Source organism: Ptychodera flava, chromosome 6 (assembly GCF_041260155.1).
Source record: "Ptychodera flava strain L36383 chromosome 6, AS_Pfla_20210202, whole genome shotgun sequence".
Lineage (NCBI taxonomy): Eukaryota > Metazoa > Hemichordata > Enteropneusta > Ptychoderidae > Ptychodera > Ptychodera flava.
In genome coordinates this window covers 17,425,637-17,443,659 of record NC_091933.1, presented here as the reverse complement: position 1 = coordinate 17,443,659, position 18,023 = coordinate 17,425,637, and the positions used below count along the sequence as shown (strand labels likewise).

Sequence of the window (18,023 nt, the reverse complement as noted above, 5' to 3'; positions counted from 1 at the left end):
TTACAGAATGGGTACTATAGCTGGGGCTAGCCGAGCCTTTGTGTGTGAAGACGTGCGTAAGATTGGCCTGTGTCGCTTAAATAACATATGTCTATCTGCTTGTATTTCCTGCGTCAATTCCGACCTGTTGAGGTGTTAAACTGGTACGGCTGACCCCATCTTTAAGAAGTATAGCACTTTTTATTCGTAATCTTCAAGAAAAGCGACGAGAGTAGTTTGTAGCAATTATTACCATGACAGTCTGTCTGCTCCTCTCATTCACGATAGCTACCCTCGCCGGTATAGACTTGACGCCGATTTACCTCAGAGATAGCAGGGACGCCATCTATTTATTTATATGTCCTCAACAGACGAAAGACGAGGGACCCAAAGTAAAAGCATGGATTGTGTTTAATGTCAATAGACATTTTAATAACGACAAGGAGACGTGACAGGGAAAGGGTCTGTTTTATTGTTCTATTGATCGTGTAACAATATTTGTCTTGTCGTTGTGATTCTTTGTGGTGTATGTCATTTTGTACCGGCTGAGCGATTCTGTGGCTGCCCCCCCCCCCCCCCCCCCCCCCCCCCCCGCCTGAGCCAGACACGCACGCTCTTGTAACCACGTATAACAAACAACGGGCACAACTCCGGCGTACAGGCACAGTTTCCTTAAGTTTAAAGTGACTAACCGCTGGTTATGAGTCAAAAGGTTGAAATAATCCATACTGTCTTTGTGCGTGCTGTTTCTGAGTTTCTTGTTAGAAACTATGCTTTCCAAATAATCCACATGTTTGATGTGTAAACGGTAGATCAAAAAACAATGTTTATTTTTGTCTTAATTTGCGAAGACGTATCATAATAGTGATGAATAATTTGTAGATATAATTGAATTTCCTATGCTATGGCATTAATAAACCATGAAGGATAAAACACTTTGTTTTGTTTTTCTCTCTAATGAAATTGTACAAAAATCTACCCAAGCTACGGTCAACATTAGCTGCTGCATATGTGGACGGTCGCTTTCTGTCTATGTTACTATTTGCCGTCAGCAGCAGTATTAAGAAGGCCAACAGGAGACGAGTCGCGTTCCATTCCATGTCAAAGTGCAGGGAAGAAGTCAGTTATGCCATTGTTGGTAAGCCCCAGACAAATACACATTATGGATTACGAGGTGCACGATAATAAAAGCGCGAAACAAACAGGTCGACTGGCAGGAAGACAAAGCAACAACGGAAGCAGGAGAAATTATGAAAGAATGCATGACACACAAAAAAAAACCAGTACGGGGAAGGTTAGCTGAAGCTATCCTTGCTACAAAAAAAAGTCGTGCATATATGCGTTCTGAGACTTTTCAGAGTCACAAATATGAGCATTTGCTTAACAACACTTGAGCGTTGAAGGCAGGTTACTGTAGATCTCACCCAGAGACGATGCGCCTTTTTTGAAGATTGAGAAGGAGGGAAACAATGTTTTAATATGATAACCATAAATACGTTCCTTATTAAGCCGTTTCACTTTCAATACGACACGATCTCGGAGAGAGAAGCGATCACTGAGAGTGACCCTGGTTTAAGTTAAAAATCTGTGTCATACAAGAGACACGTTTTTTTTGTTCCGTTTCCTATTTAATTCTATATTGCTTTCTAACAAAGAGGGTATTTATTGGCTGTCACCATTGTAAATAGTAAGCTTTTCATTCTCAGCGACAGGCCACCAAGCGGCGCGGGAGGAAATTTTCGCGTCATTTCTTGGTGGAGTCGTCAGTATTGGCTGTAGCCTTTTGTACATTTTTGTTGCAGACAATTTGGTAACAAATGTTTGCGTGAGAATTTCGTCGCCAATATCTAGAAGTGATGGGAGGGTTTGAGGGTGGTATTGAGTACATTTTTGCATTGGCTTCGTCGATGTTGTTAGAACGACGCTAGAAAAGATCAAAATGCAGTTTCATGGCCGCGCAAAATACGTCCAGCCATCGATTACACGGTATATGTTGTCGTAAATCAAAGGAAACGTGTTAATCGCTGCGTGCTTGCAAATTAAAAAGTGTTAACTATGATCACGTGTTTTTTATAAATATCCCGAAATCGGCATCTCTTTAAAACTGTAAAACAAAAAATGGTTGGGGGACTGCGGTCGCCAAGACAACCTGACAGCCCACTGATAGAGTCTATCAATATGGTATCGAATTAGTATCATGTTTTTATTTGCCACCAAGATTGTAGTCATTATCACGTGACAAGGCAATGACGCTGACCAATGACATTAATTCTAAAAATAATTGAAAATACGATCATTGCAAAACCCCTTCTCTACGAGTTAAATGTTTTGTTAACTTTTTTTCATTACGAAGCCAACTCTGATCTTTCCATCATCTTCTGCCATCTCATCCTCTCTTTTAGAGCGCGATTATACCAGCGTTCAGCTCTAATTCATCAAAATATTCCTCACGCGTGAACCGGCATTTCTACCGTCGCCCAGCCAGTGTTGCGATACCTTTACTTCATATCAGTGAAGTCAAGTGTGCCGTTGTTTCGCCACAATACGTAAGCTGGTAAAACGACGGAGGAAATAAAAAACATACAGAAACAAGAGAACTTTACCTAATTAGCGGCCACGTGGCGACTGACTTAAGCGTTTTTGAAATAATAATTAGAGTGCCAGACAGACGAATGTACGGAGCGAATAAACGGGGAGGATGTTAGTGGCCGTGTCTGCGAAGCGATCGTGACTGATGATCGTTCCGCCGGGCAATAGAGTTCGTAGCGTCAGCTGCGTTTTCAAACGTCTTCGTTGTGTTCTCCGGAGAAAAAGCTTGACTGCCAATAATTGTGCCCCTCTCCCCTTTTTGTTCACCATTCCCATGTTCGGCATTATGTGTGACATCAATTTGCACAAAGATGCCAGTCGCTTGCCTCGTTGGGCGACCGATTGATGCAACAGTAGTCACAAATAAACACTTTCATTTGTATGAACACATCGCTTTTATTCACGTGATCAGAACGACTACAATAAATATACAGCTTTTCAAAAAAACTCGTCGTCGATAACAACCTGGGGCTTTAATATACAGCATGTATATTAAATTGGAGCCTCATCAATACACAAGGCCATAATACACATGCAAACTACAAAACTACATGCAAATGAACATTGGTAAGACAAGAAAGGAACAAAAAATGAAATCTGATCACGAAGCATCGATTCACAATGCGCCTCGTTAAATAGGGCCTTGTCATTTCGAAAGTTATTGAAAATGAAACAATGTACCCTAGTACCACTATAATGAAGCGAGTTGAACGCTTACATCTGATATGACACAAGAACCAAGAAAAGAGATCACAAATTTGCCAGAAATGCCGAGCAAAAATCGAGATGAGAACAGATCTCGTTTGTTCAGATATGACACCGGCGGATTGGAACACCTTACATTTGAAGCCGGGGGTCAATTTACGAAATATAGGTGGACGCAAAAACACGAAGAATAAGACCAATAACTCAATTAGGAATAAATGAAATCGGCGGCACGCCGAGATCTACGCTCCGTGTCAAACGCTGGGCGTAAATTAGCGTTCGTGAAAATTGCGGGTCACCTGAGTTGAGAGCGGTGACAATTCGCTAAAGTAGGGTTGATCGGGCGACGCGAATACATATAGTCAGCTCCTATCAGTGTCTGCTTTCTGGATATTCACTCGCTAGGTCTCGCCTGGGGAGCGACTGATACGCTATCGGTGACCACAAAATCCTCAGTAACAGCGCAAATGAAATGGAACAGGGGAAAAGTGCGTAATTTGCATGCATGTGACACAAACAAAATTGCAGTATAATTAATTGTGCGCGCTTCGTACAATACGTCCCTATTAAGTGCTACAGCTAGCGATCACAGACACAAACCCGATAAATCCTGGAAATTAAGACGCGTATTAGAAATCAAAGCGATGAAATGTTTACATGTATTTCTGAGTACGAGTACATCCGACGCAACATCGCTTATTTCATTTTAAGAAAAACGGTAAGTGGGTGTAAATTTTTCCATTGATTATAAGGTTTTTTCCCTCTTATTAAATTATTTCAATGGAAAAAATGATGCGTACGTATATCCACGGCTTTTTCCCGATAGGTGGCGAAGTATTGTGTACATTGGAACAGGACGCGATTATCTGTCAAGTGTGTCGATAACGGCGACTATGCAATTATAAAGTTAAAGAAGGGGCTTGTTCGGCTAGGTTTGCTTGCAATTTCAGTCGAAGTTCCAAACATTTATATAGAATAAAGGCGGCATGTTACTAGCTTTTAATGTCACTGTTTCGTCAAAAATCTTTAAGTGAGCTGTTAGATATCGGGAACTTTATCATCCTGACGAAACGGCGGAAATATAACAATATTACACAAAACATAATGAAAACAATATATTGGCAATTCTTCATAAATAAAAACTACTTATTCAGCGACAAACATCTGCAAGGGTATAAGACCGGTCTTTGACAAAATTTTCGTGAAGCCGTGCAAATTAATATCGTAATGCTATTTTCAAATAGCGGAAAGTGGTAAACGTCACACTACTCGTACAAGATCAAGTTTAGAAATTACACCATGCCCACAAATCAGGACAAAGTTTCGATAGCAGACTCCGAGTGGTGTCTTTTGTGGGGTTTTTTTATAAAGACGCACACCTATTTACAAACACTGAAGCACCATACCTTGAGCGTGGTAAATCGAGATTTGCCCCGAAATTAGAAAGTAAAGTGTGTTGGTTTCTCAATGTACTACTATTCACAGACATGATGTACATTCATATAAAATCGAAAAAAAAGTCATGAGAACAAAAGATAAGATACCATGACGACAGTTGAGACGAAAAGCGGTGGAATGAGATCATTCTGTCGCGTGCATTTATTAACTTGATCGCCGTCTTTTCTTCAACTTACACATCTCTCAGCAATTAGCGAGTAAGTTAGTAGGTTTGTCAGCTATAAGATAACCGGAGTCTCCTTCGAAGAGCTTATCGATTTTGTAATCGTTAAACTTCCCGTAATCGGCTTTTTTAACATCTCTCCTTTCCCCCAATCGTTTTTTTTTTCTCCTCGCCAATGACTAAAGGGGGAACAATTGTGGGCGATTACTTTGGAACGGAGAGTCATGTCAGACGCCCAAACACCATGTTCCTCTTACAAATAGACATGATTACAGCACGGGGATTGTCTTCGCGACAGACTATTGACGTCTGCATATTTTTTTCTGTTTAAAGAGGTATTGAGCCGAGAGCAGAACACGGTTGCAATGCTACAGCGTTACCATTGGCATTTCAACTAATTGGAAATATGTGACTTGGCTGCGATTTTGCCGTGTTTTGCCCATGGTCAGCCCAAAGGAGGCCAAACTCACATGCGTTTGTTAATCGTCGCAAATAAGCGAAGAGCTCAATTCTGAAAGCCATCCATGGAGAACCAATATGGTTCTGTGTCTGTTTAACCTTAGAACGACGACAATTATATAAATCAGGCTATATTGTCAAAATTGAAGATACTTACATTAAAAGTGACAAACGTCAAAAAACGGAAAGTTGCAGAAGTTAGAAAAGTCAGGGCCCGTCAGGAGAATTACGAGAAATTAGAGTCCTTTTGTGAAAACACAAAATACATAGCAATACATGTACACACATTTATATATATATATATATATTTATATATATATATATATATATATATATATATATATATATATATATATATATATATATATATATATATATATATATATACATATACATTCACTATGACATAAAAAATCAAGCAATTTGACCGAGAGAATAGTATAGCTTATGTAACTTCAAATTTTATCGAGTCTTATTCAGGCAAACAGTTCAACATATCAAGTTTAAAAACTTAATATTGCATTACCAGTAATTTCGTTTAGTCCAAGCAGAGTGTTCAGAGACCACGTAGTGTTCAAAAAGTTGGTGATTGTTGGCATAAACTGCGAATTCGTTCTTGGTGTGATTCTTTTAAACTTGAGTAGTCTAACGGTATTCTCCGGCGGCGCTGTCATGATTTTGGCCCACCGTGCCGATACTTTCTAATCTTTGGTTGTTGAGAGAATTGACGGCAGTTTCCGAACCTTCTGCAATTGAGAGTTTGTTTATCTCAGCACCGTGTGGTGGCGGCGGCGGCGGCGACGACTCACACTCGTGCAACTTTCGCATGTGCTTTTTCAAGTCGAAATTTCTGCAGAAGCCCTTCCCGCAAATGTCACACGTGAAGGGTTTCTTGTCGTTATGGGTGTGCATGTGGAATGTCAAATTGTACACCTGATGGAACGCCTTGTTGCAAATGTTGCATTTGTAGGCCTTCTCGCCGCTGTGTGTGAGTTTATGATTCTTGTAGTTGCCCTTTTGGTGAAATCCCTTGCCGCAGTATTCGCAGATGAATGGTTTGTAGCCGGCGTGGATTCGAAGGTGCGTGTTCAGCGTCGAGCTTCGGTTGAACGCTTTGCCGCACGTCTGACACTTGTGAGGCTTCTCCGAGGTGTGAATGATCTTGTGCCGACAGAGGGTGCTAGCTTGGCGGAAACCTTTGCCACAGATCTTACAGACGAACGGTCTTGCTCCGGTGTGCACTGGCATATGTCTAGTCAGGTTGTAGTGAGCGTTGAACACCTTTCCGCATTCTGAACAAGTGAAGGTTTTCTGCTTATTGGCACTTCGCTTTCCGCGCATCCCGCTCCCATGGGGACGGTTGGTCGCGCTTTTGTCCTTGTCGAGGCTGAGCCCCTCCAAAACTTTGCCATCAGTTTTGAAACCGCTCAGACCGAGAGCATGCGGATACGATGTCAATTTGTCGTAAAGGACGCTCCTTGCGTAAGGTAAATTGAATCCCGGCGCTGGGAGTAAGTTTGCTGACACGCCGGCAATACTGTGGCTGGGGTTTTTGATTTCATTCCTCGGTGCCGCTCCCGTCACTGGCAAGCTGTCGCTTTTCATAAAATCAGAAGTCGCCGCTGCGTCTTTCCTGGTCAGCAAGTGTCCTGGCGGGTAGTAATAGTAAGGCACCGGTCGGAGGAGGTCATATCCGAGACGAGGCATCGGTACAGGTAGACCGCTCGAATGTAGATATTTCTTATATGCGCTGCCTTGCATTGCATCTTTCACGGTGCTCGGTAGAACGCTGAGATGCCGTGGCTGTTGTTCAGTGTGTATATCTGATCGACTAGCCACTAGCTGAGCTCCGAAACCGTACGAGAAAGTCATTTCTGGAATCAGTACATGGTTCAGATTCGGTGTCTGTATTCTACGTTTGAAGTCGTCCACAAGCGACGCAAAATTGACGGCCTTGTCCGGTAGATTTCTGAGATGCTTGTCTTCGTCGTGGAAGTCCGTCTTGCTCGACGAGGTACCCTCCATGATGCGCTCTATGGAAAAGGCCAGTTTTTTCTTGCTCGTCCTGGACACATCATTCGAATAATTGGCCGTTCGTGAGATTTTGTGGAGTTTTTCTCTCAGAATTTCTGGTCGATGCAGCTGGCGAACTTCCTCCATAGCCGAGACTTTTTCGGTATCTGAAAGAAAATGAGAAAAGAGTGGAGATTTGAAGACGAACTTCTTTCTTTTTGTTTGAAGAGACGAAATGTCGATGACAGCCGACCATCGACCAATCGACCAATGAAAGGCAAACTCTAGCGTAAAATCAGCTGCGCTGTGCACTACACGTCAGTCTCTTGCCCGCTTTGGGTCACCACGGTTGAAAAGCGCGTACGATGACTGCTATTGGTCAAAGTTTACCGGTGGCACTTTTCCCTCCATGAAATATATCATCGCAGGTAAAATGCAGAGATACAGTGGGACTTCACGTCTGAACGATGGCACGCTTAACACATTGGATTGAACCCGCATACTTACTATATCTACTTCCTATGCGCTGCGCCAACGCTATGCCAAAACTTTGAGCTCCAAAAAACGTTTCAGTCCAACAAATCGGCGTGACCCTTGTAGAGCAGCCTTTGGTGTAGTTTTTGTCGATAGAGCTTTTGAAATCTTTCCAGAGCCTGGCAATACGTTATATGAGTTAGCGACTTCTGGTGCCATAGACTGCTAGACAGGCGACATGTGTGGCAATGGGAGCCGAAAAACAAAGTGGGCAGCACAGTGTTGTAGGTGTGCTCGTATAGGCTCAACTAACGACTTCTTCAGCTTGTCTTTTTTAGTTGTATGACACTCCCAGCTAGCGATGACAAAGGCTACGGTGATGTATTTTGCGTTGGAATACAGCGGGCGCACGCTGCGCGATGCAATCCCCAAAAGGCCAATCATAAAGCTAGCAATTCAATTAAAGCGTCACACTTGCTGCGTACAAAGCGGCGCGATCGCAACAGACTTCAGCCATTGGCAGGGCTTCCAAAAGACGGCAACACCCATTTTTTCCTTTATTCTCTTTTTTTTTCGGTCTGCCCTGGACTTACTGCGCCAACATGTAAACAGCAAGGGTTCCGGAACGCGATGAAGAAGTGACAATTACGGGACAATAATTAGATACGCCGATTATCCCCAACTAATTGGGTATTGTGATAAAAACGCCTTGAGTGGCACTAATCAAGTAAAGAAAACAATAAAACAAAAAAAGGTGTATGATTCGGCGGCTAAGTTGTCGAAAAGGCCGGTGCTCATCATACCACACCAGGTCCTCCAAATCAATGAAACACAACTACCGAACCTAAGAAAGACGACGGCATCGCTCGCTCATTCAGCTGCTACGATTTTGGAAGTTTTCGCCGCGGAGGAGCGTGGCGGCGCAGTTTCACAATTGATATAAATTATCCAGTACCATACCGTGTATTATACGCATGCAGTAGCAACCAAAGGTTTATAAACATTTTGTCGATTTTCGTCATATTTTATTTTATTTCATATCAGTTGATCGAATAACGGTGTAGGATTTCGTCCACACTGATCGGGCATCGGTGATATTATTTGACATATTTTTTTTCAGATCACATTTTCTCTTTGTTTGTCCCGATGACCAGCATGACATATTTATTGTTCTACGCCATTCTCACTGTGGAACAGTTGAGGGTACCCAGATATCGAAACTTTATTTGCAAACATCGGCAGGGTTCTAAGACTGCATCACCTACAGAGGAGCAACCACGTAGAACATGCGCGGCACGGAAATGACTGGCTTCCCGCTATGAAAAGGGTCGGTGAAAGCTATCCAAACTGTGGGAGGGGCATTCTCAAGGAACCGTAAGACGGCGACTGTCAATCTCTTACGGATCGTGATTGACAGGTTTACCGACCCACTCATTTACATGCGAACGGCATCCGTCTCGAAGACCCTTGCTCGAATCTCATGACGTCACATAGAGGACATCGGGGAGTCGAAAGAAGCAGCATCTCGTCAGAGTTCAGTTTTAACATGCTTTGGCCGAATTTGTACATATTACAAGAAATTGTTAATAACTTTTTTTGTGGAAGTTCTTGAATGGATGACTTTTGAGATAGATAGATAGATAGATAGATAGATAGATAGATAGATAGATAGATAGATAGATAGATAGATAGATAGATAGATAGATAGATGGATGGATGGATGGATGGATGGATAGATGGATAGATAAATAGATAGATAGAAAGATAGATAAAGAGATAGATACATAGATACATACATAGAGAGAAAGATACATAGATACACAGATACATAGACTGGCAGGTAGTTGTGATGGATTGAATGATAGGTGGACGGAATGAAAGGGGCAGAGAGGGGAGGCTAGGGGGGGATCGAGGGAGGGTTTAACAGATTTGTAGATCGATCTATAGAAATCACTCTGAGAGCTCGTTTACTGGAGCATTGGAGCATATACAATTTCTGAAGCTTCATGGATTCAAAACGCTTGATAGTCACTGAATATTCGATTTGTTCACCTTCATAAGCCCGGTGACCTATGTAACGTCGTGGCTAGTTCCCGGAACTCCCTCAATATTAAACGGCTTTGAAGTCGTTGACAAGCCGTAACCAGTGGGAGAGCCAGAGTGTAGCCAAACGTTCACAAATGAGGGGCTTCTCTCTCAGAGCTTAACACACTGCCAATTAATAAAGATTGAGTGTGAAACTGTGCTATACCGGATGTATCTGTGTCCGTGGCGATAATGTAATCACTTGCAAATTGCTATTTTTTATTCTTTTTTATTGTTCTGCTAATGATCTTGTAAACGACCTGTTATTTCTACTTGTGCGTCATTAGGCATGGGTTTCAATACTGTTTTAACTAGGACGATCTATTTCTCAGTTTACAGAATTTTCTCTAACCAGGTGGGAGTAATTTTCCTTCCTGCAACAATGATTCTGGAGGTTCGGGAGCAATTCCCGTTCCAATTTCCAGTGGAAGCATATGGAACGCCGAGTCTCATTTTCGGGCAATTAGGTGCCTCACGATTTCACTTAATACCCACTTCACACTCCCCAAGTTACAACATTCTCCTTTGTCACAAAGGTGAAAATAAAATAATTGCGTAGCGGCTTTTCTGAGCCTTTCGATGTTCTCGAGGCCTTTGACGCTGGACACGTGCAGGTGTCCGCTGCCTTGCCGGGGAAGCCCTCGTTCCTGCATGGCATCTGCTGGTTTGCGAAGTTGAAGGGCCGTCGCAAACAGACAGTGTCTTTAAACTTGCCTGACGTCGACAAGGCTGCTTTTCATGACGAACCACATTTCCCCTCAAAACAACTTCTACGACGATGCTGATAATTACAGACTTACATGACACCACGTTAAAGGCTTTACCAATCGGACTTTGTAATAATAACTGTCACTTTTTATGTTATTGCAATATTTGTAGACTTCATTTTGGGTAGGAACATTCCCATATGTCTCGCTTTCTGGTATAATTTTGCTTAATTTCCTTCGAAGCTGTGTGAGAAGAAAGATGCAGTTTCTAAAGATCAAAAATGTCTATAAGATAAGGTTTCAGTTCAGCTTGAAGTCTTTATACCCCGATTCTATCGTGATTCCTGATACATAATGACTTAGATACTGCAAAAAAGATGCACACATTAATGATTTTCTACACCGTTAGGTACTGTACCAGATAGCCAGATTTGTAGATAGACATATAGATTGTTAGATAGATAGATAGACATATAGATTGTTAGATAGATAGATAGATAGATAGATAGATAGATAGATAGATAGATAGATAGATAGATAGATAGATAGATAGATAGATAAATAGATAGATTGATAGATAGATAGATACCTATATACATACATACATACATACATACATACATACATACATACATACATACATACATACATACATACATACATACATACATACAGACAGACAGACAGACAGACAGACAGACAGACAGACAGACAGACAGACAGACAGACAGACATGTAAACAATCAAGCATTTCCTATAGCCAAACTACAGCGTCGGCGTCTTCCTGAAAGCATAACTGAGCATTAACAGAGTAACGTGCGCATGATCGAACATTATGGGATGCTACATTTGCCTTACAGTCAAATTACAAAATTATTTTGATATTGATCGTGCAGCAAAGACCGTAATAAGGAAAGAGTTCTCGCTGATGGAAGGTCTGTAAATCCACAATCTCTCTTTTAATCAGACGATTTGGTTTGTGTCTTCCGGCCCCCGTTTCTCCTTTTTGACTCGCTGTTTTTTCGTTTCTGATGTAATAAATGTGAGACATGCAAGTGGAATACTGTTAGCACAGATGACAAACAAAATGAAGAAAGAAGTGAGGCCGAAAGTGTTGCCGTGACAACGAACAAAAGATTCAGGTGCGAAGGCAGAGAATAATAACCCTTATGAAAATGAATATTCTCCTCTTTTGAAGAAGACGCACAGAGAATATGCATTCGTTAGCGGCGTCTTGGATGTTAATGAGACTTTGTCTGAAATCCAGAATTGGTAAAATATTAATCGAGTCTGGTAGGTTGCTCTGAAAACTGGGTTGAGAATGAAAAAAAAAACCGTCATGGTGAGTGGTTTTAAAAGCGATGTCCCGTTATGAAGACAGCACGAAGTAATCGTGATCATAAATTGGAAAGGAATCGGCATAATTTGACATTAATGTCCTTGCGTGTTTTGTGTTTGTTTTCGTTTTTATTGTTCTTGTTACGTATATGCACACATTGCACCCTCGGAGGAATTAATTACATTCGATTTTGATATCGGAGAACAAGTTTAATTGTAAGATGCATCAAAACCATGACGGATGACTGAATTGCGTTGAGCTTAAAAGTCAGCAGAATGAATTGCACGATCGAATATTGGGCAAAACAAAACAAATGAAGTTTAAAATATGTTTTGTAGAGCCGTAATCAGTCAAGTTTATATTCCTTTCCATATCATGTTATCCCTACGACGAAATAGACAATCAGAGGGACCGGGTCAAACGGCAAATGCCGCCAACATAAACGCAGAGAAAAAAACATACCAAAATAGTACTAAGATTGGCAAAACTGATGAAAATGGCATGGCTACCGGTCAACACGCAGCTTTCTTTGTAATTTTCGTGCACAATTAACCACAAGCGGTGTCAGTGGGTGGCGTTCCAATTACTTTCAACATTTTTGAATACGCCGATAATTTGAAGGACACAGTACCAGGACTTCGATCACGAGTGCCGGCCGGGTGCGGGCACCACTGAATTTGGTCGACATACTTTCTCGCAGAGAAAACAAAATTGCCATAGCGAGCAATCAGCGTCGTATTGTGTCTTTTTGTGGTCAAAATTTCCCCTTTCTGTTTTGCTCTTTCTTCTGCTTAGTGCTCCCTTCCATCCGTATGACATGAAGTCACAGTGGCAGAAATATGTCCCTTTCTATCCATGTCTAAAATAAATTGAACGTAACTCACTCTCTCTGTTTTACAACTTCACGTCCGGGACAGTGGAAGAAACACAAACGAGCAATGTCCTCTGAAAAATTCATTTGTTAAATCTGTCGAGATATGCATTGAAAAGTTATTAGTACAGAAGATTTCTATAACGCCGATTCATAGCGCGAGCAAATGATGTGACGGGTCATCACTTGGCAAATGGCCATATGGGTGGGCCAGGGTCTCACAGTGTGTTACTTGGTAAAATATTTCAGTGACAAAACATTGTACGACCCTCCTTGAAAGGGGAATTAGCGAAAGGGCACATTTGAGAACTGGGATTTACACGGGGTGTAAACCTGTGTCGGGAACAAAAGGGGATCACACGGCAATGTCAAATAAGAAACAGCACGCTACTTTTGTTCTGTGCTTTGGCAGGGCAAAAGAACGACAACAACGAGAAAAAAAATCCAGCAATGAACATTCAAGGCCGAGAACTCTCGATCAAGGAGCATTGAGGCTTGTCTGTTTCCAGTCTCACGTCGTGAAACAGACACAAACATCCCCAGAAATGAAAATGGTGCATTGAATTGAGATGGAAAAATCACTTAAACGTCGACCATAGTGTGACTGCAAACGGTTTCTGAAAAGGTTCAATTACCTAAAAGTGACGGCGGTTCAGCAGAGATTTTAAATAAATTGCAGCTTGTCAGTGGCACATCGTAAGTAAGGAAGAAATATCGGAAAAGAAATTAAAAGTCTTGGAGAAGTCCAATGCTGTCACACATAATAATTTACACGTGGAGAGACTTAGTGAAGTACCAAATAATTAGTATTTAAACACAACTTCAAAGGGCTTTACAAAAATAGTCAAGAAAAGTGAAAAGTGACGTCTTCTATCAAATCCAGTCGATAAATCTACAATCAAAGTTCCGAAGCCAATATCAGCTCTAGAAAAATAGTTTGTAGTTTTTAGCACTTAGAGTATCTTCGTGATGAAATGACTCAATGCGATGTAGAATCGCAAAGGTTGTCTCGTCAAGGGTACTTTGATGAACAGACAGACAATGAATATCACATCTTTGAATCAAACTCGTTTCATTTACAAGGTAATGTCGATTTCATTTCCCTTAGAATTTACTGACGCACGTCACTGTGAATTCTTAATCAAGCTCTTCCTGGAATACCGGGTTTCGTCATTCTGCTTGTTAGTACCTGACTTTTCTTTTCCGCAGTTCTCTCGCATGATTTGAGTTGGTCCATGATTTGAGTAGGTCCATGATTTAAGTTGGTCCACGATTTGAGTTGGTTTATGATCTTTTCACCGAATGATGGACCAGGCAGTGGCAAAAGCCCGTCTCGACATTGTGGTTATTGATAATCAAAGAACTAGTAACTGTATGATTACGAATGCTGTTTGATTCTAACGTTGTTAAGAAAATCTCTACGCTGGAACAAAAAGTTTTTGGAAATAACTGAGAACAGTACATCTTTACACGCTTACATAACGCGTCTGTAAGCGGAATTCGACAGCAAAAGCAAAGTCATGCGTTAAGGGAAGTGTGGCTACGCATAGATGTACACGTGAATGCTGACAAGGATTCGTTACTTAGCAACTGCACTGCCCGGTTTATTTTCACTCCAGTCGGCGTGTAGTGATTTCATAGGTTGAATGTGGAATCCGGTTCAGATTGAGAAAGTTGGCATATATCTCGCACATTGCGACCATGGCTGGGCGAGAGACTTCACAACGCTGCGACCGAGAGATATCCGCGTCCATTTAAAAATGAAACCGCGACAATATAACCACCATTTCTCTTCTCAAGGTGAAATTGACATGGTCATCTTTTGAAATACGCTGGATGAGGTGACGCATCGACACAATGCGAGTAACTCTCGGACGTTAAAACACGTTCGAATACACCCGACAAGTGGCATCGCCGGATGTTTGAGCGTAAACAAACGTTGCCACGTGTGAGCCGGTGTAGTGATGAAAACATACTTGAGTTTTAGAATTTTTTGAAAAATGCGCGAATTAGCTGATGTTTTGATTTGCACCGCGTCTGCACTTGGTACAGGGAGTCACAGACAGACAACGCCGAAGTCGCCCGTTGCGACGGTTATCAAACTGAAAGAAAGGCCCTCTAACAAGAAACATAAAGAGAAACGAATTTCTGCTTCTACAGAAATAAAAGTGTCTCGGTGGGTAGCCGGAATGTTCAGAGGATGGCGCGCATTCATGTATCCATAGCGATTAGCCGATCGGAAAAGCCAATCCAAACGGAAAATTTTGAACACAATTATGAAGTTGTTTTGCTAGCATGGGTTGCATGATATTCAATGCAGGCAAGGGATGTAGACATCGCTGTAAGTTGTACTCATGCTGGTAAGAATAGCTTTCGCTTCGATTTCAGTCCCAGAATCGCTCCGTGAGTTTCCTCGCCAGAGTTTTTTTTCCTTCACTATTGGATCCAATGAAGAAGTTTTTTGCATTCAATTTGAGCGTGATTCCTTTCCTGGTAACCTTTGGATTTTTTTTTCTTTACAATAGCTTCATCGCTGTGAGCTCCGTTTTAATTGTTACTTTTCAGCTGAGAAAAACATGTTCGGTGCCCTTTGAAAGAGCGAATGAGACGAGAAGCAGCGAGCAGCGAGAGTCTACCGTCGCCGGTCATTTTCAAAACCCGCCTCGAGACGAGAACAGAATTCCACGATCAAGACGTGCCTGACCTCCCGGGAGATTAATCAAATAGCGCGCAGGAAAAGCGGAGACCGTTCATTGAATGATGAATCGCGCCGTGCTTGTGCGGCAAATAAAAGCCAGTTTCGCCCGTCAACACACCCTTGTCGTTTAACTTTCTTTAGGTAATTGGCAAAATTGGTAAAGAAATTGAAAAGTCAGTCCCTTGAAACGAACACTGCTATTTAGTCTTGTGAAATCACAGCGCAGTGATTTGATTCATCCACAACGATTAGCCAACACTTCAATTCATACGCCCCGACAAATGCGACCATATTCCCTTCTTTGTGGATTCATACTTTTCTTTTGAGAAATGGCATTGTGTTGACCGATTCAGATCCATTTCTCTGTTCACTATATCTGACTTAAAGCTTTTTCCACGATCTATCCCTTTGTTTCAAAGGAAAGTTGATTTGAACCCGTGATTTCAGTTTGTAGAATTTGCCTTAAACGCTATGGTACTAACTTGAGCATTTCGCGTATTGTGATTCTGAGGTAAAATTCTCTGGTGATGAAGTCCTTTGGCGAGGCGGGATTGCTAAATAATTCAAAGCATGGACTCCCATATTATTCTGAGTTTCTCAGATTTCTAAATGTCCATATTTTAATTCAAATGATGCGGGGCTATTCAAATGCCCATCAACGGGTGATATGTACAGTTCCCAACAAACCAGCATGATAGACTATTTAAAGACCAGTTCATGCCACAACCGCTCTGTACGACGAAACGACAGAGAACCCTAGCCATTATGCGGTCCCCATGCATGTGACTGTGGCGCTGCGGTGCCGTGGGTCAATGCAAGTGGGTACGCTTGAAATGAAGCAGATCAAACTGGGCTCCACAACAGAGCATGCAAATTTGCTTCAGCAATGGCAAAGTAGGCCAGGTGCACGTCGAGAAACCGGCCTTGGTAATGGCTGACGAGCTGATTAAAAGCGACACCTTTTTCCCCCACAATTGAATAATGCAACACTGATAAGTTTGTCACCGTGTTACTCGCGAACAATGAAGAAAGGAGACAAAATGTAACAGTTTCAGAAAAAAGGGACACGCCGGACTGCTCCGATAAGAGTTGGCCTTTTTGTGTATGTGACAAGAAGTATGGCTATTCATGTATTAATTTACAATTGCATGTACCCCCTATTGGATTGCACTTTATTTTCTTCATGTCGTAAAATTGAATAGAAAGACAAAGGTATGGGCAGTTATGAACTATGGAGATGGCGATTGTTTGCATTTGACGTTGCAAGATTATCGCTTAATTCGATTTTATTATGTTTTTTTTATATTTTCACTGTTCACTTGCTATTGTTTAGTTATTTGTTTTCCTTATGCGCAACGAAGACACTCGCCGCTGCGCTGCTCGTTTTAAATATATACCATTACGTCAGCAATAATTAAAAAGTGAGTGAGAAGAGTTACAGGAATCTATCAGTGGTGATACGGACAGCATCAAAGAACTACATGACGACCAGTTAAATGAGAAAACGGTTACCGTGGGCATGAAGTCCAGAATTATGACATTTCAGGACAACTGGAAGCGCTACAAAATCCCCCTCCGTACATTTTGAGGGGAAATGCGGTGAAAACTCAGCGTGGGGCGAGAGAAAGCTAATCTCTCCTCATAATCAATGGCTCTACACAGCAGGCCACTGCATCATTGTAACAGGCGCACAGATGAACAGTGTTTTCATCGACATCTCGTATTGTGAACAGTTTTGAACACGCCATTGATTTCGGCAGATGTACGGACCAGAAGAGCAATGAGAGGGGCTTGAGATCTGGGCCGATTGTATCCCATAATAGGGGGCAGCTTTAAAAAGTGTTTTCACTAAACTCCTGACTTTCGATTCAACTGTCTTTCACGAGTCCGGGATCCGGTGGATCTCTTTAATAAGTGTCGTTGAGACCGGAGTGCAGCACGGCAAACTCGAATTTCAAACATGGTCTGTACATGGTCTGTGCCCTTGTTTACTTTCAAAGTTGAAGAACATGCTTACAAGCCACGACGCAGAGAAAAAGAAGGGCAATATCTGTAACTTTTGATAATAGTACAATTATTTTGCTCATGAAAAGGGTACTTTTTCTTATCCTTCTCTTCCCTAGTGTTTGCTGAAATACAAAGATTTTGCTTCGATGTCACAACGAATTATGTACTAGATGACAGTTTACTATCGACGAATTAATTCTCGTCCGTACTAAACTTCATTTGTCAGCCATAACACAGGATACTAAACACGTGCTGGCGGTGCTGTCGAGTAACCACTACAAATTGTGGATGTGATAGGTGAAGTTAATGGAATTCTCAATCTAACCCCCCCCCAAAAAAAAAACAAACAAACAAAAACAAACAAACAATACTTTCACAAGGAAGTGCCATTTGTATATGCTTTTGCTTCAGAATCTCTATTTCAAATCCATGTCTCATATTTACCACATGACGAGATGTCAGTTTATCAAAACTGT

The 18,023-nt window shown here is 41.7% G+C and overlaps 1 protein-coding gene across 2 annotated transcripts in view; it reads right to left on the bottom strand.

Annotated features, from left to right (window-relative positions):
• Positions 1-2,927: 2,927 nt before the first annotated feature.
• Positions 2,928-18,023, bottom strand: part of LOC139135000 (fez family zinc finger protein 2-like) — a 38,599-nt gene continuing 23,503 nt past the window's right edge. Inside the window, exons 1-2 of one of the 2 annotated variants that reach the window (XM_070702152.1) lie at positions 7,874-8,218; positions 2,928-7,533 (exon numbers count right to left, since the gene is read on the bottom strand). In XM_070702152.1, coding sequence (XP_070558253.1) covers positions 5,999-7,513 — 1,515 coding nt within the window. In that variant the 5' untranslated portion in view covers positions 7,514-7,533; positions 7,874-8,218 and the 3' untranslated portion in view covers positions 2,928-5,998. Of the gene's footprint in view, positions 7,534-7,873; positions 8,219-18,023 lie in introns of those variants that run through there. The other variant, XM_070702153.1, reaches the window with a different exon arrangement.